Source organism: Halichoerus grypus, chromosome 6, assembly GCF_964656455.1.
Source record: "Halichoerus grypus chromosome 6, mHalGry1.hap1.1, whole genome shotgun sequence".
Classification (NCBI taxonomy): Eukaryota; Metazoa; Chordata; class Mammalia; order Carnivora; family Phocidae; genus Halichoerus; species Halichoerus grypus.
The window spans coordinates 18,445,090-18,472,483 of record NC_135717.1 but is presented as its reverse complement, the minus strand read 5'-3'; the positions used below and the strand labels follow the sequence as shown (position 1 = coordinate 18,472,483).

General features: G+C 49.6%; 2 protein-coding genes across 3 annotated transcripts in view; one reads left to right on the top strand and one right to left on the bottom strand.

Moving 5' to 3' along the window:
- NSMCE1 (NSE1 component of SMC5/6 complex) overlaps positions 1-24,326 on the bottom strand; it is a 28,810-nt gene extending 4,484 nt beyond the window's left edge. For both annotated transcript variants that reach the window (XM_036090693.2, XM_078074668.1), the window contains exons 1-4: positions 24,169-24,326; positions 18,595-18,741; positions 2,009-2,130; positions 1,037-1,114 (exon numbers count right to left, since the gene is read on the bottom strand). In XM_036090693.2, coding sequence (XP_035946586.1) covers positions 1,037-1,114; positions 2,009-2,130; positions 18,595-18,741; positions 24,169-24,208 — 387 coding nt within the window. In that variant the 5' untranslated portion in view covers positions 24,209-24,326. The remainder of the gene's footprint in view (positions 1-1,036; positions 1,115-2,008; positions 2,131-18,594; positions 18,742-24,168) is intronic.
- A 163-nt stretch (positions 24,327-24,489) lies between these two features.
- IL4R (interleukin 4 receptor) overlaps positions 24,490-27,394 on the top strand; it is a 74,742-nt gene continuing 71,837 nt past the window's right edge. The window contains exon 1 of the mRNA XM_036090675.2: positions 24,490-24,728. The gene's annotated coding sequence lies outside the window, so the exon portion shown is untranslated. The remainder of the gene's footprint in view (positions 24,729-27,394) is intronic.

Here is a 27,394-nt window from a genome sequence, read left to right as displayed (position 1 = left end):
CGTTCATCTATCAAATCGGCAAAAACAACGTTTGAGCAAGAACACGGATCCTGGCCAGGGCGCAGTGAAACCGCTCCCACCCGCAGGCAGCACTGGACCCGGGGATGCTCCTTCGGGAAGCCGGCTCATAACCAGCACCAAAAGCCGTAACCACGGCCAGCCCTTCTGACTCAGCACTCACCCTGTGACCTGCCAAATGAATGACCTTAATGCCCCCCAAATCAAGAATCCGCTCTCACCCCCCACCTCCCTGAAGGTAGAGAAGCTGAGGAATGAATGAACTGAGGCAGCACCCTCCTCCTCACATGTGGGCAGGACATCGGGGGTGAGGGGCAAGCTGGAGGCAGGAAGGACAGGACAGCAAAGCCAGGGTGGGCCAGGAAGCAGGCACGCTCGGGGGCCAACTGTCACCAGAGGAGGCTCAGAAAGGAATGATTCTAGGACTGGTCATCAGAGACTTGGATTCGCCAGATCCGGGTGAGGCCAGACTGTCTCAGCTGTTTTTACCTCCCGGTTATTAGAAGGTGCACCCAGGGCTGAGAACCCCTGTCGGGACCAGGTGCTCAGCCAGGTGAGTGACAGGAGGGCGGAGCCAACAGCTCTGATGCTGGGGAGGCAGGGCAGCGCCTCTCCAACGTGACATGTGCCGTCGGGGCACCTCATTAAAACGCAGACCTGGATTCAACGGTCCGGGGGTGGGGGGGGCGGGGACTGGGATTCGGCCTTTCTAGCAAGCTCCCTGGTGCGGCTGCAGCGGGTGTGGATCGTGCCGTGGGCACCAGGCAGTAACACCTGTTCACGTGCATCGCACACCCAGAGGCCTGGTGCAAACCTAGAGAAGCTCTCCCTTCCCGAGCAGCTGCGGCGCCCTCCCGTCCTCACCCGGTGGTGGTGAGCTGCCCAGCGGCCCCCCTGCACGTGGCCACCTGGGGCAGCAGTGGTGACCCTCCAAGATCACAGTTTCCATGTCTAATGATGGAAGACAGCAGGTTTCCCGTAAGAAACCCGGCCGATAAACAGGAGCTACTGTACTTACAGCCTTTCTGAACAGATCCAGCTCATTCTCTGCAAAATCTGAGGCCATTTTGGAAACAGAAGTGGTTGCCAGATTCACCTACAAAAGAGGTCAGCGTGGCGGTCAGGCTGGGCCCGTCCCTGGTCACTGAGCACCAGTGTCCAGGCGCTGCCGGCCACAGGGCTGGATCTGTGACCAGTCCTACGTTACAGACTTCAACCTCTAGCTCAGTCAGCATGTCTGATTCTCAGAGATTCTTAGAGCTCCAAAGGTTGTGGAGTATCTTCCAAACCCAGATACCTTTGGGGAGCTTGTCTGCACGCCTAATGGAGCTTCACAAGCAAAAGGCACCGAGAAGTCCAGCAGTAAACAAACCCGATTTACCGATTTAACCCAGCATCTCCAGTTATTTGATGCACAGCCCTTTTGCCCAGGAAGAGTGTGGGAGTCCCAGGCCAGTGCCCCTCGCTGGGTGGGCCTGGCTGGTGGGAGCCCGGCCTCCTTGGCTGGGCCCACGGCAGTGCCCTGGCCCAGGCGGGGGCCTTGTTTGCTCCGCCCGCCTGTTTCTCCCGTCGCTCGCTGGCCAGGAGGGACACCGAAGCCTGACAGGAGGCCCAGATGGCTCTCAGTCCCAGCGCGCCACACATTCTTTCTTCTCTCAGCGTCCATGCCTTATTCTAAATGAAAAACCACTTTCCTCTCTTTAATCCTACTACTGGGCACATTTGAGGGGACTTCTTGCGTTGAACTGTCAACAAACACAACCTGTCTTGGGCAGGGGCTCAGATGGGGCAGTGAAGTGAGCATCGGGGTGACAGCCCCGGCCCTGATCACGGCACAGGACACTGACAGTGGCGCCGGTGGCCCCGGGCGGGCAGGGCGGCCACGCTGGGCTGGGTCTGTGTCCCCCATTGCAGGGATGCTGGGGCGGGGGCGCCTCCACCCACCGCAGTTCCGCACAGACGCCGCGAGAGGGCGCCGGCGTGCACTCACCAGCGCGTAAACGGGTCTCCCGTCGTCTTCGGTGGCTCCTTTCTTTATCTCAATATACAAGGACTCCAAGACACTGTTAATGTTGTTGATAAAGTCCTCCAGCTCCTCCACGGTGGCAGTGCCTGGAGAGAAACGGGCCGGGACGGGAGCGGGGGAGGCATCAAGAAGTCATTCCATCCACCTGAGCCCATGACAGCAAGGCCAGGAGCAGGTGAAGGCCCAGCCCTCCTGGGTCAATGCCAATCGTGTGGCTTCTTCCTTCCTCGAGTGTGCAGACAGGGAAGGTGCTGTGAGCAGGAAGGCGGGCGAAATGGTGTCTGAGCCTACCCAGCTCTTCCCATCCTTGCTGGAAGCCCCCTCCTGCTGCCCCCAGCCGCCCCCCGCCGCCCGCTACGCCCCTCTCCGCACGCTCCCCCACAAGGAGCCTGTCCCTGTGCAGCATCACCCGTGCCAGGTCTGTCTCTATACTTTCTTCCCTTTATCCGCCATCCAGACACATACTGAACACTCCCGTGCCGGCCCATGTGCTGGGCCCCAGGGGCGGGGGCAGCGGTGAAGACTGACAACAACCAGCCCAGGGTAAGAGCACCAACTCACGCTGAGCGCAACGCTGCCGCCCCCCGCCCGCCCCGCCCCGGGAGAGGCCCTGCACCGAGCACTTTCCAGCCATTAGGCCATCGTGCCAGCAGCCTTCCGAGGCAGGCACCAGCGTCCGCCTCCAGCTCGGCGGCCAGGCGCAGGTGCACAGGGGCTGACGCGCCCGCACTGCACCCCCAGGCTCAGTGAGCAGCGGGGAGCCCGGCAGCACGGCCACGGCCCGGGCTCTGACCCGTATGCTATCCCGCCTCCACGCTGCCCGGGGCTGCACAAGAAAGCCCCCTCCACTGTCCTGCGGCCGCCAGTCCATAGACGAGGGGTACATACAGAACCCGGGGAGGGATCACCATCCCCGTGCTGCAGGGGAGCCGGGGACTGAAGAGGTCCAGGGGCCAGGGAGGCTGCAGCGGGAGGCAGGAGTCCCACGCGCAGGGCCCTGCCGCCCAGCGGAGGGTGGCAACGGGAGCCTTTCAGATTCGGAAGCAGAGAAAGGACACGGTCAGCTCTGTGTCTTGGAATTACCCTTTTGTATACTGTGATACTTTTTTAAAGAAAAAGTATTTATTACTGTTTTAACTTATTAAAATAATTTCAACAGATTTATGACAAGAAAAAGCCAGCATATAAACAATGTGATACCACTTATGTTAAAACAACGATAAAACTAATGAAATACTGCAGGAAAAAGGCCTGGAAGGATACCCACGAAGCTGATGGCTGAGGCCATTGCTAGGAAGGAGATGCAGATGAGGGGGTCAGCCCAGGGCACTTATCTGTGTTTGACTTCCTACAGAGAGAGATATTTCTAAGCTCCTTGTGTACCTAAGGATTGTTGAAGGTTAAAAAAAATGACCGGTCACGCTGGTGGCAGTGAAGGTCACAGCCACGTGGGCCATGCAAGGGACAGTTCTGACCCGGGCAGAGGGGGCCCAGAAAAGCTAATGACAAAGACCAGGACAATCATACTAACATGCAAATCACAGCAGGGATCAAATCTTCCTTTTTAAGTAAACTTATTTAAGTTAAAAAAAAAAAAGCCCTTTAAATAAGAAGTCAGTAGTAATAAATAGGTGGTGCATGGACGTGGGACAAACCACGAGGACAGGAGGACGATGGAATGCGGCCCCAGCTGCTGAGCGCGTGAGCAGAGGCGGGCCCAGGTGGTACTTCCTGTCCCTTTCCGAAACGCCTCCCTCCTCCTCACCCCCACTTCTGCCTACGGAAGCCGACTCAAATAGCACTTTTTTCCACGAAATGTTCTCTGCGGCCTTTGCCATCCTTCCTCTTCCACACGGACAGCGTGTGCCACGTGGGGGCCTGGGCTTGGGCAGGGTGGCCAGGAAGCTTCCCGGCGGGCGGGCAGCCCTTTCTGCCGCAGCGCACCCGACCCTGGGAAGCTGGCTGCACGGCAGTCGGGCCTTCGGGAGCCGCCTCTCATTGCCTGGGGTGGGGGTGGGGGGGTGACAGGGCCCGTCGTGGGCAGGAGCCGCTCCGTCCACCCAATATGACACAATGGCAAGTCCCACCTCCCCCTGAAAGTGATAATGCACATTTTCCACCGAAAAGGCCACTCTTGGGTATGGTTCAGAAAAATGTACCCTGTGGGCCGATCACAAACACTGCAATAGGGCGGACTTTCCAGATACCTCGTCTGCATGGAGATGAGCTAATAGCCACTCTGCGCTTTCCCCTCTCCCACCCCTCCGGCGTGCTGTCCACTCTCATTTTTCAGAAACATGAATGTTTTCACTGAACAACAACAACAAAAAACCCCAAAAGACCAAAACAAAAACGAAAAAACCCACTTCCTATTGCTGTTCCCGCAGGAACCTGCTCAAGTGCTCACGTTCTCTCCTCTCGGTCTCCGACCACACAGCTTCCTATGTCAAGGGCACGTCCGCATCCCTGCCCACTGCTGACATTGTGCGTGTTTCTCATGCCCTGTGCCATACTATCTGCTTCTTAATGGAGAGAATACACTTCTCTGGTGTTCAGGAACACCCCCCAGCCGGGCAACAGCAGGTGCCATGGGGCCAGCCCAGTCCCACCCCGCCTCTCTGGGGGTCCTCAGGTGAGTCTCGCCCTTTCTCTCATCCCCGAAGGCCACCCACTGCCTCGCTTCCAACTTCACGAGTCTAGAACACATCCCTCTGACTCTCTAGGGACACCCCTCGCTCCAAGCCCCCAGCCTCCCACTCCCCCGGCGTCCTGGACACGTCCCCTCCCGGGCACGCCTCTCCGACCAGACCAGCTGAGGGGAGGTGCCCGTGCCTTGGCCCCGTGCAGCTCCCAAGCACTGCCTTCCCTGGTCACTCGGCTGCCCCAGTTACTAGATCTGGCCGCCCCACTCCTGGGGCCATCTGGTAACGTCTGACTGCCGATAGCCATTTCCATCTCTAACCAGACCTTAGCTTTTTTTTTTTCTTAATTGTCTTTCCCCTATAAGTGTGATCTGGGGAGAAGAATAATTCCAGGTACCCTTTTCCAGAGAACTGGAAGGCAGGAAGCTGATGGGACCAGAACTGAGATCAGGAGGAGTGGCCCCAGACCCCGTGCTCAGCCTATCAGATGGACACTCTCAATCTAGGAAGGGACAAAAGGAGAGCTCGAGGTGGTTCCAGCTCGGCCACCAGGAGGTGGGAAGGTGGGAAGATGGCTTTGGCCAGACGGTCATCCTGTGTCCTGGTGCCCTCTGGGTCCTGCCCATTCCCCAGTCTGGCCCCTGGCTGTCAACCAGTCCTGTGTGTTCCTGTCCCCAACGCCCTTCCAACATGGTTCTTTTAAACTCGGCCAGAATTGGGTCACTTGCTTGCTACCAAGCACCCCGACGGGCCCATCAAATGTCACGGGTACACGGGACTGGTGCTTCCCGACCTCCAGTCCTCCAAGGAGCTGTTTGCACGGCCGTGCCGCCATGCCCTGCCCTGCTCCTGAAGCCTAGAAGCTCCAGTCTGTAGATCTGTATGAACACCCTGGGCCAAAGGACAGTCAGAGGATCCCTTGGGCCCCAATATCCTGTAAGGCCATGGTCATGATAAAGTGCGTAAGATAAAAGGCTGAACCACACACTCCTGAGGCAATTATTTCCAGCCTTAGTCCCGCCATGTTGACGACTTAAGAGAATTAATTAATAACATCACTCCTCCCTTCAGAATTGCAAACCCACTGAGAAGAAAGACAGGCTTCAGCTAAGTATTGAAGTTACCAGATTTTTTTGCAGGTTGAGCTGGATCAGAGGCTGGGTCCCTCAACACCACAGACCTGCAGTCAGCACCATGGGAGGACCAGCTCCAAGAAGTGACGAGCAAGGCCCCGGACCCACCACCACTGTCTCTTCTCAGAGAGCAGGTAACCCCCAAAACCGGCACGTGGCACCATGTCCGAACCAAGCAGAGGTCTATGGATCTTAGGAGGCCCTGGGGTCCTCTCTCCTTGGGAACAGGCTGTCCCTGGGCCTTCCTGTGGGCTGGGGCAAAGTTGCTCTAGACGAGCTACAAACAGCGAGCCTACAAACGTGTGGCTGTAATTCACCAGAGTGTGTGCTGGGCACTGCTCACTTGCCTGCTTCACGTCGTCACTACCAGAAGGGCTCCAGAATTCGAGTTACGAATATCATCTTGATACGCAAGAGGCATGGGGAGAGTCCCCATCGCTCAGCAAGGGCGCCCAGGCCGGCCTGACCCCACATCCCGAGCACGGAGCCACAGGGCCTCAGCAGAGAAGAGCGAGCCTTCTCTGGGAACACACCCCCTGCCATGTGGGGGGCCGAAAGGCCAAGGCCCAGGAGAGGACAGAAGAGCTCTTTCTTTAGTAGGAAATGCCCTTCCAATGGGACAGTTCAAGAAAGGGGACTCCGGGTAGTCCCCAGGCCGGGGCAGCACCACACAAAAGGGGCCACCATTCCTCTGCCAAGCCGGGCTGCTTCATTTTGAGAGACTGCTCTTTCTGGCCACTTCTGTATCTATTCTCTCCTTTTCTCTTAAAATTCAATTAAACCTCTTCTTGCTAATCAGGGTCCCTGCTTTTCAGGAGGCTACTGGAACTGGGGATTCACCGCACACTTGGGCGGCAGGCAGTCAGGAAGTCTGCTGCCCTAACTTCTGAGCAACAAATAGTTTTGTTCCAAACTAAGCAACTATAGACAGAAAATGCTATTTTTAGGCAGAGGAAATAACAGCAAAAAATAAGACCCCAAGGGACCAAACCACTTGTGGGCCAGCTCGCCCTGTGACAGGCCCCTCACCTGACGGGCCGGCCGGGTGGTCCCCTGGAGTGCAGCGCTGGGGAGGGGGCAGGCCAGGCCCCGGGTCGGACACGGGCGCTGGGGCACACCGGGGGCTGGGAAAGGCTGGTGGGCAGGGACACAGCGCCAGACAGGCTGTATAAGGGGTCACATCTCAGCCTGCGACCTTCCCATCAACTGCCTGGGAAAAGGACTCTGGACACTCCGGGGCGTGCAAGAAAGACGGGAACGGACAACGATGCCACTTCCAAAGTCTGGCCGGTCAGGGGCACTGGAAGAGCAGGGAGGGAGGGGGCGGTCTTTCACGTGGCCAGTACGTTCGGTAAGTAATTCCCTGTATCTGTGCAGCAGTGCACCGCGTACCCCGCTTCCACCCCCTCGTGATCTCATCAGAGCCTCGTGAACCACCACCGGCGAGCCGGATACAGCAGGGCCTGGGCACTTCCACAGAGGACACCAGGGGTCACGGAGCTTAAGGGCTCACCCAAGAAGCCAGGGCCAGTGAGGGACGGAGTGCAGACTGGCAATCTGAGGGCTGGACTTTAGTTTTTGGTACGGAGACAAAAGGACTTGAGCATTCATTCAAACGAAAAAGTTTTGCTTAGATACGCAACAATGTCTTGAGAATTACTTCAAAATAATATGGGTTAAGTAGGTAGGAGATGTGTAGATAAAACAAGATTAGTTATGAGTTGCCATTTTAGCTGAGTGATGGGCTTCACTGTATTAGTCTACTTTTCTGTTTGACTTTTCCCATTTAAGGGTAAAAAAAAAGGCATCTCAAGCCTCACCAACAATGTGACCTGATGCCTTCACCCTCAGGTTTCTGAATCCAAAAAGAGAAAAATGGCAGTGCCCCGTGACAAGACGGATGAGCTCAGGCCTCTGATGGCACAGAGGGGGCCGGGGGGGACGGACAGTCTTTGAATAACGGACTGTTCTTAAATCTGTTGCTTAGAGAGCTGTTTCCAAGTACGCAGAGTTGTTTTTTGTTTTTTTTTTTAATCTAACTTCAGTTAGAAAGTCTGCCGTTTGACCCATAGGCCAGGCCCCTCACCAGAGCTCTGTGGGTCAGTGCTCCAGTCGGCAACTGAACGGTGCTGCCTCTTTGTCACGAAGGTGCTGGGGCAGGCGGCCTCCTGAATTACAATGTGAGTCATCAGAAACCTGAGCCACTTTCAGCAGAACTTGACTGTTGATGCTATTAATTGCATTTCACTTCATCTCAGCCCTTGAACACAGGTGGGCCATCTACCGTTGAGACCAGAGGCGGCCCCCACTCCCACCACCCCGGGAACCTCAGCAGCAGATGAAGGGGCTCTGCGGGGACGGACCGCCCACCCGCTAAAAGCAAACTGGCTCGGCTCTATCCCTGGTGCGTAAGCTTCCTCCTCCCCGGGTTTCAGCTGAGCCCAGCTTGTTGGTCCTGACAGAATCGGATGCCGACAGAGGCCAGGCAGAAGCCCAGATGGGGACAAGAGCGGATGCAGGGGGTGATGTGGAGGACACGCGTCCCACCAAGAGCAGCGGGACTACTCTGCTTCAGCCACATGCCCAATCTTCGGATTTTTATGAGAAATCTCCCGGTTGGTTTGTTTTTTAACGTGGTCATTAGTTTTTAAAACACTATAGGGCAAACAAACTGTGCCCGTTAGCTAGATACCATTGACTATCCCTGGTTTTCAAATTCTGATATGGGCTGGGACCCTGCCATAAAGAGACACGATGACTAATGGGGCCACTCTGTTCCCTGACCCACCAGATAAGAGGCTATGGGCTGAGCTGTGAATAATTCAAAGGAACAAACTGTGTCACACTCCTTCTTCTGAGAGACTGCGTTCAGACAGACCTCAGAGATAACACGGGCTTCGTTGCAAACCGCCACAATCAAGCAGCATCGCAGTAAAGCTAGGCAAGTGAATTTTCTGGCTTCCCAGTGCGTATGAAAGTTACGCTTATGCTACACTGTCATCTACTAAATAGGCAATGGCACTACGTCTAAAACAAAATGCACGGACCTTCATTTAAAAATACATGATTGCTAAAAATGCTGAGCATGATCTGAGTTGTCAGTGAGTTGTAATCAACAGGATCCCAGATCACCGTAACAAATATAATGAAAACATTTGAAATATTGCCAAGAATGACCAGAATGTGACACAGAGACAGGCTGTTGGAAAAAAGGCACCAACAGACTTGCCTGATGCGGGATTGCCACAAAACTTTGATTTGTTAAAAAAAAAAAAAAAAAGCAACATGTAGAAAGGGCGTTAAGCAAAGTGCAAGAAAAAGAAGTATACAGACCAGGAACAGACCACAAATAAGAAAAGGACTCTGACCCACCATCTGCAGCCACCAGCCCAGAGAAGCAACCCCTCATCTACAGTAACCAGCCCTGGGAGCCAGCCCGCCACCTAGAAGCCAGCCTTCTGGAAAGTCAGACCACTACCACTAGCAACCGGTCCCGGAAGCCCGACGATAACCCGCGTGGTAATTGGTGCATGATGACCAGGACCTGCTTTGTAACTGACGGCTTCCCTAGTTTTTGGTTCCTTCTTCCAACTTAGGAGCAACCACAGAAAGCTGAATATGCTCCCAGGAGATGCCCTGCTTCGAGGTAACCGGCCCCCAGCCTCCAGTCAGGGCACACCCGACACCTGCCAGTGGGTCTCTGCCAAAACACCAGTGAGGGGCCTGCCTCCCTTGCCACAGCAAGCTTTGAACAAGCAGCGTCTGCCTATCCCCATTTGGGTGGTCTTTGTTTAGGTCCACATGCAAGACTCAGCTCAGTGCCCTGCTCCCGGGAGGCATGAACGAGGCGGCAGAATGGTGTGTGCAGGCCCAGGGTGCTGCGAGGGGGGGACTCTGGCCAATTTCTCCAATTCTCCTCATCCCTGGAGTGTGGACCAGCTTCCCACAGTCTTCTGGGAGACCCATCGTAGCCCTCTACCCCTGTCCCCCATACACAGCCACAACAGGGCCAGGTCCTGGAACCCCCTCTCCGCACAGTCACTGGGGGCTCCATCACCCTTAGCCACACTCCTTTGTGATCCCAGCGTGCGCCCCCTTGCTCCACACTCCCATCATGTGGGCCTCCTGCCTGCCCACAAGGCCCCTCCCCAGCTCAACATCCACACTTGTGACTTTCTTCCATTAGGACATAGGGACCACACTTTCTGGATTTGGGGAGAAAATGCCAGCACCAGAAATTCAGCCCTATGGTCTAGATCATCCTGTGTATCAGCACTATGAATCTTCTGATAGTCACTACCCCCACACCCCATCCCCAGGATGTGGGGTCAGATGACACGGGAAGGGTCACACAAGAAGGAAGGGGCAGCGAGTAGCACGTACTGAACACGCCCCAGGAAGCACTCTGTATCAGGCACGTAACAGAATTTTCCCTGTTTAACCCTCGTGACTTTTCCATGAGGTAGGTAAGATTTCCTTTCGAAAACAGAAAGCTGAGACTCAGAAACTAAAAGAACTTCTCCAAGTCTCTGACTGGGACACCTCTGTCCTCCCCGGCCCTCCACTGGCCACACAGAACCTCCCTCGTGTTTGGGAACCAGTACAAAATGCAATCCAAAACCAATGATGTCCACACTTAGAAGAGTGAGGAGCACCCAGAGGTCCCGGCTCAGGAAATCTGTGCTGGCCACCGGGGTCCATCCCACCCTGGGGGCTGTGCCGCACACTGTTGAGAGCGGGCTGGGATCTGGGCCCCTCGAGTCCTTCAGGAGCCAGGGGCGTGAAAGCAACATTCACTTCCTCGTGGTTACGGAGCTGCTGAGCCCAGAGAGTCCTGTGGAAGCACAAAACAGCCACCCGTTGTGAAATTCTGTATGTTCAGAAATCCACCCAGTTACATTATAGAGATGACTTCATGTTAGTTTTCTGCCACTTCAGTTACAATCACATCCCTAATCCCCCTTGATTAACTGGGAAGGCGGGCGGGCTTGGACGGTGGCAAGCTTATTAACTGTTCCTCACAGCCAAAGGGGACAAATGTGCAATGAAATCATTAAAAACAGGGGGAAAATTGCTTGGGAGCCAGCTTCGAGCGATCACAGAGTCCTCCCTGGAAAGAGAAGACACTTACAAACACGACCACACACAGGATGGAACACTACGCCAGCGTCAACCACATCATGGTGACTCACTGGTAGCACGTGCCACCTAATGATACGCCGGGGTCCTGACGGGGCACCTACACGGCGGGGCAGACGGAGGACAAAACAGGACAAAAACAGAGCCACGGGGAAGGCAGGTAGAAGGTTTGACAGACACGGAAAATACCTGTCAAACCCCAGTGTTCCTCTCCTACTGTGCTCAGCAGTCTATTTTTGGTACATGCATTTCGGTTAACTGGTTTTTTTGCTTGAACACCGTCTTATTTATTCTGCTCCCTGAAATCATGTCAGATCTTCATTTGTTTTATTTATTTTTATTTTTTTCAAGATTTTATTTATTTATTTGACAGAGAGATAGATAGAGAACACAAGTAGGTAGAGCGGCAGGCAGAGGGAGAAGCAGGCTTCCCGATGAGCAGGGCGCCCAATGCGGGGCTCGATCCCAGGACCCCGGGATCATGACCTGAGCCGAAGGCAGACGCTTAACCAACTGAGCCACCCAGGCGCCCCTCTTCATTTGTTTTAAACTAAAATTTGAGATAGTTTACCCAGTTTGTCCTTAGGACCGCAGATAATTGAAAAACCCGCTAAAATGAACACGTAACAAGCATCATGAATTACAAAATGCGAGTGCGGGGCGTCTAGAACAGTACCTCACAGCAAGCTGGAAACCACAACAAAATAAATGAAGTCAGGGAAGAAACCCCACTGGATGCTAAATCTAGCAGGTACAAGTGGGGTATTTACTTTGTCTCAAAGAACCGCCCTGCAAAATACTTCTTACTCACACAGGAAGGAGTAACTTTACAGCGCAGACATCGTCTTCACCAACATCGTTATGCCACCAGATAGGAGGCAGAGAAAGCACCGCTTCTGCATCACTTCTGCAACAGTAAAAAGCATAACCAGAGCCGAATGGGGAAGAGGCACACACCAGCCCGAACTGAGGGGCAGCCTGCCAACAGCAGTAGCCACCGGGCGCGGGGTGGCTTGGCGCTCGCAATGTGGCTCGTCCAAATTCAGGTATGTCCCAAGTGCAAAATACATCCTGGATTTCGAAGATGTGATATTAGAAAATGGAAAAGATCTCATGAATCATTTTTTACATTCGTTACAGGTTGAAAATGATGGTATTTGGGATCTTAATTGCACGTGTTTCCTCCTACCTCTTTTAACGTGGCCCCCAGAAAACTTTAATTACCTCTGTGGCTTGCGTCAAATCTCTAGCAGCTCTGTTCTACTCAGTAATTAACCTGTAATCTTCAAAAATGTCAAGGTCATACAAGTCAAGGAAAAGGCTGAGGAATGATTCCCAATTGAAGGCACCGAAAGAAACGTACGTTAACAACTAAATGCGACACGTACCCCTGCGGCAGATCCCTTGGCTAAAGGAGACAGTGTTGAGACAACTGGAAAACTCCAGTGGGGTCTGCGGATGAGAGGGCAGTGATACAGCAGTGTTAATCAGTCCTGAAGTGAACGGTTATCCCATGACGATTTAGGGGGATGTCTTTGCTAGAAGGACACATTCCCTAGAGAACTTAGCAGTGATGGAACTTCAAATTGGAAACTCTCAAATGATCCAGGGGGAAAATACTTCCTTGTACTATCCTTACAGCTATCCTGTGAGTTTGGAATTATTTCAAAATAAAAAATAAGTTTAAAAGGCTCCCCGAAGAGCTTCAGGCAAGGAAGGCCCTCAGCGGATGTGCCGCTGATCCGGAAGGTCGCGTTTGGCAGCGCTGGGGCCGGAGCCGACGCGAGAAGCAGCTGGGTGCTGGGAGGCTGGACCCGGTGATTCCCTAAAAACCCAACCTGTTCAACCAGAAAACAAAAGACCAGACCCAAGAACATTTTAACGAGGGCTGGAAATCAGAATCGTTGCCGTGCAACTTGTGGGCTATGGCAAACTTGTGCTTCTGCTCAGTAATGCCACAGGAGAGACGAAATACCAAGAGTCCGGCTCTGGTTTGGGGCGCCCTCAACCCCAGGCCGGGCAACACCATTTCACGACAAAAGGGCCTGGCGCCACTTGTGAAGGTTTCAGAATTCAGGCTTCCACATTTGTCCTGTTTTCCGGGAAACTGAACCAAAGAAACTTTCCATGGCTACCTGACTACCACATAACTACTTCCCAACTCTCTTGTGAATCAGACTTCAAGGAAGGTGCTCCTCCGGGTAAACCCTGGATACAGGACGGAAAGGATCTATTTCCTGGATGCTACCTCTGTTTTCTTAGAGGCCCACACAGATGAAGCAGGGCCTCACCGGACCAAGAGAACGAGCTCTATTGCGTGAACCTGATTATCCCCTACATTTAGCTTACAAAGTTTTAACACATTTATTTCTAAGTATTTCATATTTTTGATGCTATTATGAACAGTGCTTTTTAAAATTTCAATTTCTGATGATTCACTGTGAGCAAACAGAAATACAATGGATTTCTGGAAATTGATCTTGTATCCTGCCACTTTACTAAACCCACTTACTAGTTCTAGTAGTTTTTTGAAGATCCATCAGATTTTCTACATAGATGATCATGTCTTTTCAATAGACAGTTCTACTTTTTCCTTTCCAACCTGAATGTCTTTTATTTTTTTTCTTGCCTAAGTGTACTGGCTAGAACAGAAATGATTAGAATGGACATTCTTGTCTTGCTCCTGATATTAGGGTAAAGTATTCAGTCTTCACAGTGAAGTATGTTAGCTGTAGGTTTTACACAGACCCTCTCTATTGGGTTAAAGAATCTCCCTTCTTTTGTTACTTTGCTGAGGGATTTTATTGAGAATAGATGTAGTTGTTGAGTCCTCTCTCCTGCTCTAAGCCCCAAGGCCCTGTAAATCTGCTTCTCCCCTTGATCCTTAGGATCTCTACTTCCCTGTATGAAATTTCTGCTGAATCATGCCAGGATAGGTATCAGATTTTGTCAAATGCTTTTTCTGCACTACTGAGATGACTATATGGGTTTTTCTTTTTTAGTTAATATGGTAAACTACATGGATTGATTTTCAAATATTAAACCAACCCTGCATTCTTGGTCTAAACCCCACTTTGGTCATATTATATCATCCTTTCCATATATTGCTGGATTTCATTTGCTAAAATTGTGTTTAGAATTTTAGCATCTATACTCATGAAGGATCTGAGCCTTTAGATTTCTCTCCTTGCAATGTCCTTGTCTGGTTTTGGTATCAGGATAATGCAAGCCTCAAAGAATGCGTTGGGAAGTGTTCCCTCTTTTCAGTTTTCTGGAGGAGAGTGGGTAGAACTGGTAGCACTTCTTCCTTCAATGCTTGGTAGAACTCCCCAGCAAAGCCACTGCGTACTGCACTGGGTACTGTCCTCCACCCTGTGAACATCGGGCACTGATCTCTCTTAATCCTTTCAACTGCATCTTTGCCTGGCCTCAGGCAGCTCCCTGTGTATCTGCTCTTCGCTGGATCCCTGCCAGGGAGTAGGGGGAGGCGGCCGACTCCACCTCTCCGAGCACCTCTTCTCCTGCTCTGATCTGCAAACGCTTCTGTCTCCTTGAGCTCTCATCCCCCATCCCCTCAGCTCAGACAGTCTGTTTTTAGCTCTGCCTGGGTTTCCCCTGCGCCATGGCCTGAAAACGCTCGGGGCAGTGAGCTGAGGCAATTGTAGTGCTCATTCTGTTTTTGCCTGTGGTATAAAAAACATATTTGGAAAAAAAAAAAAAAAAGATACTTGGTTGTCATCCCTGGTTCCTGGCACAGAGCTCCTAAAACCCTTGGAATTTCCTGAGTGACAAGGGTGACAGAAGTGTTTCGTTCTAATGCGGCAACTCTTGGTAGGTCCCTAAAGAACTTCAGGATTGGGGGTTGGTGGCCAGAAAGACCAAGCCTTGATTAGAAGCTTGGAACTTTCAGCCCCATCCCCAACTCTGGGAAGGACAGGGGGACTACATACGGAGTTAATCACCCATGACCAATGATTTAATCAATCATGCATGTGTAATGAAAGCTCCAAAAAGCCCCCAAATGATGGCATTTGGAGATCCACTGGGATGGTGAACACATCAAGGTACTGGGAGGATGGAGCACCCAGAAAGGGTGCCACCCCTGCCTATGCATCTCTCCCCTTTGGCTGTTCCTGAGCTGTATCCTTCATAATAGACCAGCAATGTAAGTCAAGGGTTTTCCTGAGTTCTGTGAGCCATTCTAGCAAATTACTGAACCTGAGGGGCAGGCCAGAAAATGTGATGTATAGCTGGTCGGTCAGAAGTACTAGAGGCTCAGACTTGAGACTGGCATCTGAAGTGGGGGCAGCCTGGTGGAGCTGAACCCCTTTAACTGTGGGATCTGACGCTAACTCCAGGTAAACAGTGTCAGAACTGAGCTGAATTACTGGACATCCACTGAGCGTCCAGGGAACTGGAGAGGAAGTACTAGAAAAGACAACAGTGGGGGGAAAAACCTTCACTGCCTGTCCCTCAAGGAGTCACTGTCCTTCACTGACTAATGTCCACTGTTTCATCTCTTTTTAATTGTTTCAGACAGTAAGGTAGATTGGTCCCTGTTACTCAGTCTTGGTCAAAAGTGGAAATCCTCAAATGCAAGTCTCCTTAATCATCACTCCCCTGGCTTCCTGTACCTACTTCCATCAAGGGAGGCTTATACTGGAATCATAGGATTCTGGGGCTGCATGATTCATGAAACCCAAGGCGAAGCAAAAGCTTTGTCTCAGTGTCACCAGTCCCCAGCACAGGGCCCTGGCCCCCATGACGCCCCCAAGAGGTGCCGGATGACCGCACGCACGTTCACACGCTCCAGCTCACAACCTCAGGTGCCCTCCGAGAGCCCACAGGCCCTCAGTGCCACTCAGAGAGCCCAGGCCCATGGCTTTATGCCAGCACATCACAACAAAACCTCAACTCTCACTAGCCCAGAGAACTGGGGAATTTGCTTCCAGTTTCATGATGGTAAGAAGAGTTGGAACCAGAGCCCAGAATAGGAAGTGTGTTTGATAAGCTGGACAAAAAGCCATGGGAAACTGCAATCAGAATAACCCACAGATTCAATTACTCCTCTGTTTCATAATTATCTTAGAAGTTGAATATGTTTCCAGTTGGTAAAAGGGGACTTTCCTGGGTATCTCTTCCAAAGACAGATTAATAATGTTGGGTCTTGTAAGTATTTACTTAATTTGCAATCGTTTCTTTCCATCACTTCTCGTTTTAAAGTCTCTAAAATAACAATAATGCTTAAGGCTTTTTTTTTTTTTAAATGAAGGGTAGGGGAAAACAAACTCCAGCTCTATCCTGATTACCCTACCCATAACTGTATCTTGATATCTTAATGCACAGATACGGCACATAAAGTGTGAAGAATAAATTAATTCCTAGATATATTCTACAGGACTTTCCTAAATTAGATCATAACAACTTTAAAGGTCAAACAAAGGCAAAAACACTTTCATTCTTAGTACTAAGGCACCGTGTGGCTCCCTGCAGTGAGCTACGAAACTTCCCCATTAGCATTAAAGCCCACATTTAGGACTTACATGAGAAACTGAAGGGGGGTAGGAATGAACTGTCATGTAGATGAAAGACTAAGAAAAACATTCTTAGGCCCTTCACTGGAGCATTCCGAGGGGGAGGCTGAAAACCCTGTTGTGCTTTTTAAGGAACAAGGGCAGATAGCTTGGCAGGTGTAATATGCCTTTCCCATAAAGGAGGCCTTACCAAAGACCCACCCACCCCAGTGCACGCAAGTAGAGCAGTTATGTTTTCACCAGAAGGACGGTTTTCTAGCACAGCACTAATTATGTCCCTTTCCTGTTTCAAGCCCTTCCAGATGTCCGCACTGTCCCCAGAATTAAGAACAAAAGAAACCCCATTACTCTGGTGTACATACGGTGGGTTCTTCCTGATCTGTAAACCCACACACCAAAAGGACACATCTGTTCCCACATATCATATGTTCCTATCTGGGGTTTCCCAAAGTATGTCAGGTGTAGGTCAACAAAGTTTGGATACACGGGGTGAAACAAGGTTCAAGAGGTTTCCTTACTGTAGGATCCCCGCAAGCATTTCATTTAGCGCCCCCCAGCAAGCTCCCGGCATTTTACGTGGGATACCTCAAGGGGCCGGTCCCTCCCAACCTGCCTCCGCCCTAGCACACACCCTCTCGTCTCCCTTCTGCACATCATGGAAGAGTATCTGTCTCTGCACCCGCCGTCTCACCCGTGCCGCTCCCACCCACCCTTCAGCTCTCTCCGATGTGGCTTCTGCCTCCGCCATGCGGCAGACGGCACCCCCCCACATGCGGCCCCTCTTCTCACGGGCCTTCACCTGTAAACCTGACGCCCCACGCACACCTGTCCTCACTTCTCCTGGCTGGCTCACCCCTATGTGCTTTCCCCTCTTCTCTTGAAAACTGAAAACACAGAAAAACAAAAGCACAGAATATAAACAAACACCCGTATTCCCATTCATCGGAAGTGACGATCATCAGACTACACCACGAATGCCTTGTTCGCTTCAAGTCTTTTCTTTAATAAAAGAACAAAATACGATAAAGATTACAGTGTCCTCTGATTTCTCACAAGCACCTCACAAGTGTCTTACATATCCTTCTGGTCCACTCTTATTTTTTTTACATGCAGATGTTTATATTCATGAACAACAAAAATCGTTAAGTTGGGGCGCCTGGGTGGCTCAGTCGGTTAAGCGTCTGCCTTCGGCTCAGATCATGATCACAGGGTCCTGGGATCGAGCCCCGCATCGGGCTCCCTGCTTCGCGGGGAGTCTGTTTCTCCCTCTCCCTCTGCCCCTCCCGTGGTTCATCATGTGCTTGCTCGCTCTCTCTCAAATAAATAAATCTTTAAAAAACATTGTTAAGTTTTATAAAAAGCTTAACGCAGTGACATCATACAGTAAGTATAATTTATCCACTTTCTTTGTCACTCAATAGGATCTACCCATACTGACACTCAACTCAACCTGAGCTACCAATATCAATTTTACTGACCTGCCAGCATTGATCCTGTCGCTTGTACTGCGGCCTCCAGGCACTGCCAGCTCAGCCGGGCCCAGTCTCTGAATGCTTCGTGTGTCTTATCTTACCTCCTGTCTCAGCAACCACTGAGAAGATGCTCCAAATGTGCACAGCTGGCCCAGGGCGGCACTATCTCTGGGTCTGGCCGAGTCCCAGGCTACGCTCTGACCCACTGTGCTCAGCCACCCTCTTACCATCGACTGCCAAATGAGCACCTTCTGAGGGGCCAGGCACTTTGTACGCATCTTGTCTCTTAATCCTCTGAACCCCCCTGTGGTGTCAAGGACGATGAATTGTCCTCATTAGAGAGATAAAGAAACTCGGGCTGGAGAAGATGCTGGAGCCTTGGTGTGAGCCCCAACTAGATGGCTTCAAAGTCCAAATTCCTATCCCCTGGGCTAAATGTCAGATTTACGTAAAAAAATAAAAAGTATAAATAAAAGTCAAAGATGAGATGAGAAACAGGGGCTGGCGTGAGACTGTGTGAGAGACCCGGTGAGGTATACTGCTTGGCCGGCTCCATGGTTTTATACCCGTGTCTCTAGTCCCCGAACACATGGTTCCGGGGCATCCTGGGGCCCGGGAGACAATACTCACGGTCATGGACCCGATAGCAGTGCTTCTGCAGGCGCCGAACGTCCCACTCCTCCAGCACTCCGTGAGTCATCAACAACTGGAGGAATCGCCGGTGGACGTCAGTCATGACACCTGCCCTTCTAGTACCGCCCTGCGGGTGTGAAGGAGCTAAGAAAAGAAGCAAAGGAAACCCAGTCACCTCCGGGCTCTCGGAAAGCCAAGTTCTGCGTTGTGTACTAACTGACATTCACGAGTAGACATTTGTTGTAGTTCTCAAACTCAAGTGCATCCTGCCGAATGTCTCTAAATGAAAAGGACACGGGTCTGGGGCAAGCGAACGAGTACCAGCAGGTGGGGAGAAGCGTGGGTTCTGGAGCCAGCCAGAGTGCCTGGACCCAGCCTGCTCTACCACCTAAGTGGGTGAAACGGGCAACCTAACCTCCGTGTGCTTCGGTCTCTATCTATGAGACTAACGATAGCAACGGCCTCCATGGAGTTACTCCATTCAGTGAGTTAATACACAATAAAAGCTGGGTAACAGGCTAAACACTACGTAAGCGTTAGCTCTATTTACTCCTAGACAATTCTGGGTCTGAAACTTGGTTCAGCCACTTAGTGGATCTGTGGCCTTAGATAAAGTCAGCTGAGGCCCCATTTTCTCACGCTCAACCTAGAACGGCATTCACCGCCTAAAGAACTGCTAGTAAGCGCTTACCCAGTACTAGTTTCCTTCTCATCTCCCAAACCACTAATGAAACAACTGTCACTGTGGGGTGCTTTTTCAATCTCTTGCTCTCTACTAAAACGTTATCTTTCCACAAACCACAGAGATCAGAGCTGATGAAACATTACATAAGTCCCGATCAAACAGCCTGCTCTCGCCACGGAGAGGTGGCACGGTGCGGAGGCAAAGAGCGTGGCTTTAGAAATCGGCAGGTGGTGTTGAGAAGAGTGTTTGCCAGACCCACTTTATCTTGAGAATCATCGAACCTGCGCACGAAAAACACAGATTCCTGGGCCCCGTTCCTGGAGGTTCGGACCGCCGAGGGGCCTGGAATTCTGAGGGTTTAACATTCACTTCAGGCAACGCCATGATCTGACAAGAAATTCGCTGTTCCCTTAGGCAAATACAGCACAAAAACATTTCAGCTAATGAGCTTCATTTCCCTCGGCCTCAGTCTTTTCAGCTATAAAATGGGGATAACAAAAAACTATATTTAAGACAGAAAATGCCATTTGAATGAGATATGACTACCAGAGGTTTGCCAAGGAGCTGGCATGTAGGAGAGACACAAAAAGGTTAGTTGCTGGGTGCCTGGGTGGCTCAGTCGGTTAAGCGACTGCCTTCAGCTCAGGTCATGATCCCAGGGTCCTGGGATCGAATCCCACATCGGGCTCCTTGCTCCGCGGGAAGCCTGCTTCTCCCTCTCCCACTCCCCCTGCTTGTGTTCCCTCTCTCTCTTGCTGTGTCTCTCTCTGTCAAATAAATAAATAAAATCTTTAAAAAAAAAAAAAGGTTAGTTGCTGCTCAGGTTTTTTAAACAGCACATCAATTGGACCTCACGGGTGGGAAGATGCAGGAGCTCAGGACGAGTTTCTCAGACTGCCTGCTAGGTATCCTCAAGAACAGCTCAGCGATAACTCAACCTCAACAGGTGCTAAGTTGGGCTCATCTCCTGAGGCTTCCCCCATCCTCAACCTTTTTCTTTACCTGGGTCTTCTTCACGAATCTTCCGGTTTGGGCGGGGGGGGGGGGGGGCAGTGGGGGGGGCAGTCCATGCAGTCACACAAACACCACAGGCCCGAGCGTCCAACTCTGATCCTCCTCCCCATCGCCCTCAGATCCAGCCAGTCACTATGTCCGGCCAAGGTTTATTTCCTATCACTAGGATCAGCAACATTAAATCCAATGGCAAATTAAATCCAAAAAAAGTTAAAGAAAGTAAATAATAAAGAGCAGAAAACAATGAAATTAATATACACTTGAGATCAACAAAACCAAAATTATTCTTTGAAAAAAACATAATAAAAGCGACCAACCTCTAACAAGATTTTCCAAAAGAGAGGAGACTGACAAATAAACACTATTTGGAATGAAAAAGGGGATCGCTTCTCAGCCTTTTGGCTAAGATCAAGTGTGGAATGAAAAAGGGGAACTAACTGAGGATTCAAACATATTTAAAAAAAAGACATAAACAACCTAACAATAATCTAAAGTTGTAAATATACGCAAAGTTATAGGAAATCCATTCAAAACCAACTACAGAATTATCTGAAAACCAACAAGTTTTATAACCATTGAAGACATTCTGTGGGAAGTCCATCTCCCCACAAAGAAAACTTCAGATCTGGATGGATTTATCAAGAAGCCCTACCAAACATTCTAGAAGCAAGTGATTTCAAATGTCACAAAACTACCCCAGGGCCTGCAAAAGAGCAAACCCTCCCCAAATCATCTGATAAGGCCGACATAAGCTGGGCATTAAAGCCTAACCGAGGCTTCAAAACAAAGGAAAATAAAAAGGTTAGTATCTTTCAGAAACACAGCTGCAATGGTCTGGAGCAAAACATTAATTGAAACTTAGCAACACAGAAAGGATTCTACATGGTGACCAATTGGGTTTATCCCCTCAATGGTTTAAGATGTGAAAATCAATTGAATGTCATATGTCAATAATATCTCAATAAAGTCAGTGTGAGTCACCACATTAACAGAATACAGAAGAAAAAGCCTACAATCATCTTAATAGATTCAGAAACTATGACTGATTAAATTCAACAGTCACCCATACTAAATATTTGGGAGTTAAAGGAAACTTCCTTTATCTACTAAATGTTATCTACAAAAACATAACACTTAAGGAAGGAATATTGAAAGCAATCACTTTCAAATCCACATTAATCCAGTGCAACCTGAACCCAAGTGATTCCGATCAAAATCCCAACAGGCTGTGTGTGTCTGCATGTGATTTGACAAGATAATTCAAAAATTTACATGGAACACATAAAGGCAAAACAGCAAAGCCACCCATTCTGGGAAAAGATAAAGACAGGAGGACTCGTCCTACCAGGCAGCCACTTATTTTAAAGCTACAGTAATGAATAATGTATGAAAATATTATACACATGGACCACATAAGACCAGCAGGACAAAACAGAGAACCCAGACACAGAAACGCACACAGATATGGACACATGACATGTTGGAGAAACAGAACACCGGATCAAAGCAAGCTATTCAATAAACGGTGCCAGAACAACGGATTACCCTTATGTGAAAAAAAGAGAGAACTCAAACTTCACCTCACACTATGCACAGAAATCTTTTGGAGGAGTAAGGTCGTAAGAAAGAAAACACTATAAAACTTTGGGCGACAATACAGAACATTCTTTATGAGCCAAAGGCAGGGAAGGATTTCTTTAAACGATACGATAATAATAATAACAATAATAGATACAAAAAGTACAAACCATAAAGGAATATACCAATAAATTTGACTTTGTTAAAATTAAGAACCTCTGCTCACCCAAAATACTTGAGAGTGGGAGAGAGAGACAGAGGAGACAAGCTACAAACTGGAAAGCATCTGAAACACACTGAAGCCACGGAAGATTCATACTCAGAATATGTGATGAAGTCCTACAAATCAGTAAAGGGAAGACAACTGCGAGAGAAAAATAAGCAACAGAAATTTTCAAAGAGGATGCACAAATGATTAATATATTAAAAGCTGCTCAGTCTTGATGTCATCAGGCAAATGAGTATTCACACCACAGTGACCAATGTCTTATTCATCACCAGATAGGCAAAAGTTCTGAAGAATGGCCTAGGCTAAAACTCATCCACTGCTGGTGGAGTGTAAACTCTTAGGAAGCACCTCAGACAGTTCGATATTACCGGCAAATTTGGGTATCCCCAGAAATCCACTATTCAGTATACAATTTAGAGAAACTTTTCTACATCTGTCCCAGAAAGTATGTGTATAAACGCACCACGTGGTAGCAAAAATCTGGCAAGTATCCATGACAATCAGTTGAGGAATGCCTGAGTAAAGCATTTATAATCAAACCGTGGAATTTAAAAGAGCAAGGAAGCAATGAAGGTGATGTAGAGCTACTCACATCACCATGGATGCATCTCATATATGTAATTTTATGCAAAAATAAAGGCACATAAATATATATATGAGGATCCTATATAAAATTCAAAACCAAGCGAAACCGTACATGACAGTCGTTACAGATACACAGTAAAAACCACAAAGAAAAATAAGGGAACGAGGAACACAATACTCAGGGCAGTGGTCATCTTTGGTGAGGGGAAGAAAGGATTTAGTGGGGGCTTTCAGGATATGATAATGTTCTATTTCTTAACCTGATGGTGAGTATATGGGTGCTTTATTTTTATCCTTCAAACTTACATTGCAAACATTTTTATAGAAATGGTACCTACCTTGATTAGAAAAAGAGGAAATAATGTAAATATGTTACGTAACAGCCAAAATAAATGTTAGTAAGAAGGACCAACTATAGAACAGCATAGAAGGCTATAATTTGGGGGAAAGGATTAGAAAATAGATACAGATAGGCCTGTTTATACACAGAAGGCAGCTGTCTGAAGAGGGACTGGGTAGCAGAGGTTAACCATGGTTAACTGCCTACCCAAATAATTAAAAAATGGAAACGTCTGTGCAATAAGCAGATCTCAACCGTCACCATTTGAGCCACGTGCGAGGCATAAGTTGAGTGCTTTCCTGTGGTCTCAATCCATCCTCGCCTGAGGACGGAAGCATTACTGACCCCATTTTACAGATGAGGAAACAGAGACGGAAGGCACAAGGTGATGCACAGAATCAGTGATGGACACTGGGGTGGCAAAACAAATGCAGAGTTCAGGACCCTGCCCAGGTGAGCGAGATACAGGAGGCAACAATTCAATCACGATCCCTTGCCTGCAGGGATCCCTTACCTACAATTCTCAAATCTAAAAAAGGTCTGAAAACCCAATCTTTTAAGCTTGAAAACCTGATCTGACCTGAGATGAGGCTATTTCCGGCCGTTCTTTAGCTCCTTTGGTGTAAATATGCACATATTTAGCTGTGAAAATATTCATGTATTTGATTACAAGAAGCTGCCCCAGACCCCAGTGAAGGTATGACATAACATCGAATATATGCATCGTATTCCTTTCGAAAATCCGAAAAATTGGGGATTCTGAGCACGCCTCGCCTCGGGGCTTTAAAATACGAGGCTGTGGACTTGTATAAAGTAAGGATTCCTGTAACAAGACAGCACAAGCACAGAGCGCGGCGAGTAACCGAGAGGAGGTCCGCGAAGGCCTTATTTTCCGTATTCGGTTCGGGGAGAATTCTGTATTTGGCTTTTGTCACCTAATATTAGGATCAAACCGACTTTTGCACCTCTTACTACGATTTAACAACGTCTGTGTGTCGGGGGCACTAGGTTCCAGCCTACTGGCCTTCCTGCCCCTCTCTGGGCCTGTTTCCTCATCAGGAAATGAGGAGCCCCAAGCCCCCGGCCCCCAGCGCCACACTCCGGCACAGACACGGGCCGACCCCGGGGCCTGACCCCCACCTTCCGTCCTCCGTCGCCTCTCTGCACGGCCCTCTTCCATCCCCGGCAGCCTCACGGCCCGGCGCCCAGATTACCCACCGCGGTACCCAGGCGCAGCCCCGACTGCCGGCGCCCAAGGCAGAAAGGCGGGCGCGGCTCCCCCTTCGGGGCGGGGCGAACGCGAGCTCGGCGCTCCCATTGGTGGATGTCGCCCATTAGTCCCTCCCGCCGGGTGACGCACTTCCTGCCCTCCGGTCCCCCTCAGTTGCCGGAGCCCGTGGGGTAGGTGGGGAGTTACGCACTTCTGCCGCTTTGCGTAGCTTACGGGGCGGGGCTGCGGCTTGTCGTCGTCCACCGCCGTGGCACCCCGCGACCAAAGGGGTGGAAGGGCAGGCATGCAGCGGGACCCTCCCCCCCAGTAGCCGCGGCTCCGCGGACACAAGCCAGTGCCCTGTCCCGGGCCTCAGTTTCCCCATCTGTACAACCGACACTGTGGCCTCGGGGTCAGCGATGAGGACTCTTGTTGTCATATAGCTCGAGGAGAATCCTGGCTCTGCCACTTACTAGTTGCCAGATCTTGGGTGAGTCATTGAGCTGCGCTGAGCCTCAGTTTCCTCTTCTGTTACATGGGAATGATAATAGTCCTCATGGAATAGTGTGGTCATGAGGTTTAAAAGAAAAAACGCACACTTGGAAGTGCTGATTAAATGTCAGCTACTGTCTTACCTAGGGGTTGTTAGGAGAAGCAAATGAAGTTATTAATAGAAGTGAATGGACTGTTGGAGGACGTCATTTGACAAACGCTTGCATCCCAGTGCCTGATCTGGGAGCTGGGGATGCAGTCTAGCAGGGAAACAGGTAGCTAATTCTAGTACAGCAGAAAGTGCAAGTATCTATATCTCTGTGATGATAGCTTCAAACCCCTACTTGCCCGGTTACATTCCTGTGATCTTGGACAACTTCTCAACCTCTCTGGACATCAGTTTCCCGGTGGGCTGAGTGAAAAATGCAGTAGCGTGTGGTAGTTAAGAGCTTGAGCTTGGGAGCTGGACCGTCTGGATTTGAATGCTGGTTCTTAAACTCAGTATGTCTGAGACCCAGGACAAAATACTGAAGCTCTCCACCTCAGTTTGCTCATCCATAAGGCAGGGATAATACTAGCACATTGTTGATAGGATTGCTGTGAGATCAAATGAGCTAATACATGCAAAGCTCTTAGAGTATCTGGCACATAGTAAGGCCTCAATAAGTGTGAGTTATCTTTACTAATAAAGTACTTTATAAAATGCCTTGGGGGCAGTCAAAGAGAAGAACAGCTCTAAGGAGACCATCTATGTTTTGTTTGTCCTGCATAGTTTTGTAAAATTTTGAATTCATTATCAATATTTAAAGCTGAGGCATTTCACATAAAACCCTAGGGTATCTGCAGCTCTTGAAATATGGGGCAGTCTGGCCATAATAGGCCAGCATTCCCCTATGGCAGCCCCTGTTTAAAGCTTGGTAGAGACTATGCTGCTTTGTGATGACATGTGTGCTTTCCGGGGGTGTAGGGAAATAAAAACAGGGGCCCATGAATGGAAAACACTGGGAACACTGACATTTCATGATCAAACGGCCAAGAAAGGAGGTAGAAAGAGAGAGATTCAAGACCAAGTGGTACCAGAGTCAAAGAGGTGGGAGAGACTATTGGGTGGTAGGGTGTGGTCTGAATTGTCAGTGCTCTGGAGAGGTCAAGAAAAACACGCACTGATTTAGAATGTGATGGCCATTAAGAGCCCATAGAGAGGAGGAAGCTACATCTGCCTCCAAGAGAAGTGAATGCATGGAAGCTGAGGGAATGGAGAGGGGATGCTGACTACTTGTAGGAAGGGTGTTTTGGGAAGGGGAGACATGAAGACAGGAGCAGAGGGAATAATCAATAAAGACAGGAGAGAATGGGGTCAAGGGCATACAGAGACAGGATTACTCTTACCCTAGAAAGGAAGAAAGACATTTCTGAAACAGGAGGAAAAGAGGTAGAAATGGATGGATAAAGGTTCACCTCTGATGTTTTCTGCTTTCTCCATAAAGTAGCAAACTCTGCTTCTGCTAAGCAAAGAAGCTGGGAGATGCTTGGGGATTTGAGGAGAATCAAAGGTTTGGAACAGATGCCAAAGGGAATGCAAAAGTGAGGTTCCAGCTAAGGTTGAAACCATAAATGTGCAGAGAGGATAGTCACTCCTGATCCCCAGGCAATCTCCCATCCCCATACCAGGGGCCTCAGAGCAGAAGCTCTGTGTGGACTCATACTGGGGTGGGTCTTAGCTAAACAAATGCAGCTGACCCTAGAAGTCAAAGCAACTGGAGAGTGTTGGTGGGAGGGTCTTTGAAGTCATCCACTGCAGTATGGGCAGGTAGACATAGGAGGAAGGGAGAGTGCTGAGAAGTTAGCACGGAGGGGGACAGCAACCAGAGGTCCCAGTGAGGTGGATTACCAGGTGACTGTCCTGCCTCGGCATGCCTCCACCCTCAGAAGACAGCCCACTCTCTAGCTGGCTTAGTGAGTATTTATGAGGACCTTCAGTGTGCCAGACATTGAGCGGTTTGCTGCAGGACGACTCTGCTGCCAGTTCAAATATTCTTCCGAAAGTTGACCGTGAAAGGTACAGAAGCTCCGTGGACATAAATTCACTGTCCCTAAGGCAGGTGGCTGAGACCCTGGCTAGAGAGGAAGCTTGGGGGCCAAATCATAGGCTAAGGGGGTCAGTCTTTTTACCTGAAGACCATAGAAGCTATTGGGGAGGAAGTGATGAGATCAGGTTTGTATTTTAGAAAAAGAACATCAACACACCTGTTCTTTTCAAACATACTTGGAACATTTACAGAAATTGACTGTGTACCGGCCACAAAGGAAGTCTCAATAAATTCCAAAGAATCTGTAGACCACATTCACGAACCACAGTGAAGTAAAATGAAGAATCAACAAAAACACAACCAGAAAGAAACCCAAACCACTTCTAGACCTTAAACTAGTAACTGAAAATGCTTCTGAGGAGAGGGTCCTGAAGACAGGATGATCTATTTTTTATCATGTACTACTATTACTTATGAAAAAATTAAATTAAACATGGTGAGCATACATTTGAATTTTATTTCTTAAGCCGGGAGTTCATTTATATTAGTTTTTATACCTGAGTGTATGTTGAAAGATTTTATAACATTTTTAAGAGAAAAAGAACATACATTTGGAAACTGAAAAATACATACA